The 3,984-nt window shown below is 29.6% G+C and overlaps 1 protein-coding gene across 1 annotated transcript; it reads left to right on the top strand.

Moving 5' to 3' along the window:
* Positions 1 to 566: 566 nt before the first annotated feature.
* LOC107864180 (myb-related protein Myb4-like) lies at positions 567 to 3,149 on the top strand. The gene is given in 3 exon segments (NM_001324885.1): positions 567 to 841; positions 1,327 to 1,456; positions 2,207 to 3,149. Coding segments are annotated over 3 exon segments (837 nt in total). The 5' UTR covers positions 567 to 708; the 3' UTR covers positions 2,781 to 3,149.
* The last annotated feature ends 835 nt before the right edge of the window (positions 3,150 to 3,984 follow it).

The raw sequence follows: 3,984 nt of genomic DNA, 5'->3' as shown, positions 1-3,984 counted from the left end.
TACATATTTTATTTAACAATTATATTATTTTTATATAATTTAATTATTATTTCTAAACAATAAAAAAAATAGAATATTTGATCAGTTTAAAAAATTTATTGCAAAAAAGAATTGAAATATTTTTTAAAAGGACCGAATTGCGCAAGTTTAATATACGGTATCAATATTGTATATAGGCTGTATTAATATTATATATGGACTGTATATAAATTACGTAGGCCAAAATGACCCAAATTGAAAAAAAATAGGAAGTGGCCAGACATTATATGTCCATATGCACAAGAAATTACCACTTTACTGGAAATTGTACACCCTTGTCGTACAAGTTGTAAAAAAATTATTCACATAAATCATAGTGGTAATTTTTTTTTTCTTTTTAGAGGGAGGGAGAAACTAATCCAACTTCGAGGAAATCGCAAACAATGACTTTCTTGAAAATGAGACGATGGTCTTAGACTTTTTCTTTTTTAAATAATTAAATAACACACTAACTTTTTTTTTTTTTTTCAACAAATAACACACTAACTCAATACCATAAATACCCACACATCCATAGCATTTGCTTCACCCTTTGCCTAAATTTCTTCATTCTTTCTCTCTCTCAGAGTTAGAAAAAACACAATTCAAAAATACTCCTACTACAACTTCACAACAATATCAAAATCATCAATTGATATATAAGAAGCAAAGAGAGAAAAAAAGAAGAAGATGGTTAGAGCTCCTTGTTGTGAAAAGATGGGGTTGAAGAAAGGACCATGGACACCTGAAGAAGATCAAATTCTTGTTTCTTATATTCAAGCAAATGGTCATGGCAATTGGAGAGCCCTTCCTAAACTAGCTGGTAATTCATCGCTTCAAATTCTGACTCTGCCTCTCTAGCTCGAATGTTTTAAATTCGGGCCGAACAAAGCCCGTTGAAGAGGAAATAAGATTCCTACTAAGAGTTTTTGCGCTCCATTCGGGCCGCTCAAAGGCCGTTGAATAGCAAATGGGCCCATATTAAGAGCTTTTTCATTTTATTTGGGCCGCTCAAAGCCCGTTGAATAGCAAACAGGCTCATATTGAGAGCTTTTTCAATCCCAGGGAGTGTTAAATAAGTTTAATTCGGGCTGAGTAAAGCCCAATATAGAGAAAACGGACTTTTTATTAAGAATTTTTCTATTTTCTCGACTAGTTTTTTCCATTATTATCCGACCAAGAAATTGATCGGAAAAAAAATAATAAAAGTAGAAGAAAATTATTTACTAGAACTTAATGTGGCATTTTTAGTGTTATCAGTTTATTTTAAATGAGTAAAAATTAAATTATTTTTTTCTTAATTAACAGGATTATTGAGATGTGGAAAGAGTTGCAGACTTCGTTGGACAAATTATTTACGTCCAGATATAAAGAGAGGAAACTTCACTAGAGAAGAAGAAGATAGCATTATCCAATTACATGAAATGCTTGGCAATAGGTGAGTTTTAATTCTTAATTTTTCAGTCTTCATTTTTTTCTTCCAAATTTATATTTGTTAATTTTTGTAAATTGGTTTCCTAGAATATTCTTTCCCTTTTAGATCTATCACATTCGTATAATACAATGTTTTTACTTTTTTTTTTCTTACTTAAGAAAAACTAAAAGAAGAAATAAATTAAAAGACTTTTAAAAAGTGAGGAATGGCAGGAAGAATAATTATTGATCATTGCTCTAAAAAAGCTGATTTTCTTTTAAAGAGTATTGGCTTTATCACATTCAGTAATGCCTTTGCATGCTCATAATCATTATATTCACAAAAATAAATAATTAATTAAATAAAAAATAAATAAACATTTAGTATAATCTCACAAGTACGATTCGAAAAATTGAAAAAATATAACTTCTCATAGACCCTCGATAATATTACCCTATCATGCTCTGATTATTTGTCTTTTTCTAAAGATATAAAATTATTTTGTTTGTATGAAGGAATAATCCAAAGAGATGTGAAAAACATTCGTTTAGACACGTTTTTAGTTACATTATTTAATCTTATTTGCAAATCTAATTACATTTTAATTAATCGCTAAAACAAATCAAATCATGTGGTGCATATCTCCATAGGTTCTTTTGACACAATAATTAAAGTTTAAGCACTAATATAATGCTTGCCCACTTCTCTTAATTAATTAAGTTACAGAAGATTTGTTTAGATTTGTACTAATTAAATTTCGTTATTTTTTTCCAGATGGTCTGCAATAGCAGCTAGATTACCGGGTCGAACAGACAACGAGATTAAAAATGTATGGCACACTCACTTGAAAAAAAGGCTTAAAAATTATCAGGCTCCTGAAAACTCCAAAAGACACTGCAAAAAGAACATTGATTCCAAAGCTCCTAGTACTTCTCAAATTACCTTGAAAAGTTCACACAATTTTAGCAACATCAAAGAAGGCATTAATGGGCCCGACCCGAACTCGCCACAATTGTCGTCTAGCGAGGTATCGACCGTCACGGCCGATTCTGAGTCAGTCATGACGATGGGTGTCACAAACGATGGTGATCAGATGGACTCGTATGAAAATTTTATTCCAGAGATCGATGAGAGTTTCTGGACAGACGATTTATTATCTACGGCCGATAACTCGAATTTCGATATGGCAATTAGTGGTGGTGAAGAGTTACAAGGTCAATTTCCTTTTTATGACATGAAGCAAGAAAGTGTGGAGTTAGATGTTGGAGCAAAATTAGAGGATGATATGGACTTTTGGTACAATGTTTTCATAAAGTCTGGGGACTTATTAGAATTACCTGAATTTTGAGGGGTCAATTTGGATGTACTATAAAAATTGAAGTAGTGGAATGATACCTAAGTATTTGGTGATTTTTGGATTTTCGGGTGTTGACAAGTTTGAAAATTCATGTTTATTTATTGACCTTTAGTTATTGAGAGGGCAAACAAAAAAACTCCAAGTCGATCCTGTTTTCCTTATCTAGGACAGTATTTTCTTTTTTCTTTTTTCCAACTTTTATTTTCCTATTTTTATTTTGAACCTTTTTATTTAGTTTAATTGGAAAAAGTATAGTGGATGGTGATGTGAAAAGAAAAATATTATCATGAGAGTATTAGGATTAGTATAGGGAAAAGTCTTCAAGAAACTTTATTCACATCCTCCTAACTTTTACTCCTATTTATTGTATGTGAAGTACAATCTTTTGTAACATGACATTACTCAAAAAAAAAAAAAAAAAAAAAGATAATAAAAATGATTTATTATTCATTTATCCTCTTTTCACCAATTATCTTGTCTTTGTTATGATCATATGGTATTTGATATTTAAATAACTATACAAGATTTGTATGTTAATTTCTTTCTCGAGATTTCTATTGGCGATGAGATCCTGTTCATTCCATTACACCCCTCGAAATGTCAATAGTAATCTATAGGAAGGATTAAAAAAAAAAAATCATGCCTATATTAAAATAATTGATTCGTCATAATATAGTAGAAAAGCGGTGCACGGATAGAAAATGACTACCTATATTAATTTTTTTTTTTTAATTTCAATTATGATTATCAGATGATTTTGATTTTTGATGCTTAAGTTAGGGAGTTCAATAACTCAATAAACATAAATTGCAAAAAGATATTCCAACCTGGCAATCCTAAAGTGGAAGATTATATTTATATATTTCCAATAAAGAAAAAAGTATTGAATTCAATTCATGGTAATCCTAGAAATATATAATGCCAAATCTGCTACATTTTCCATAGTTAAAATTAAATTTAAATTAATTAATGGTGATTTCAGAAAATATGTAAAGAAAATCCTTTAAGAGTACATTAAGGACATTATTGTCTCTAAAATAACTCCACCAAAGAATTTGATTTTAAGAGAGAAAATGATTTTACCTACAATCTGTTATAGTAGCTTTATTATTGGAGGAAATAATACAGGAAGTGAAGAATAATTTACTAGATACAAAGAATAGTTTACTAGAAACAAAAAATAATTTACTAGATA

This window comes from Capsicum annuum, chromosome 3 (genome assembly GCF_002878395.1).
Source record: "Capsicum annuum cultivar UCD-10X-F1 chromosome 3, UCD10Xv1.1, whole genome shotgun sequence".
Lineage (NCBI taxonomy): Eukaryota > Viridiplantae > Streptophyta > Magnoliopsida > Solanales > Solanaceae > Capsicum > Capsicum annuum.
The sequence above is the reverse complement of the archived record's forward strand: the minus strand, read 5'-3'. Positions and strand labels throughout refer to the sequence as shown.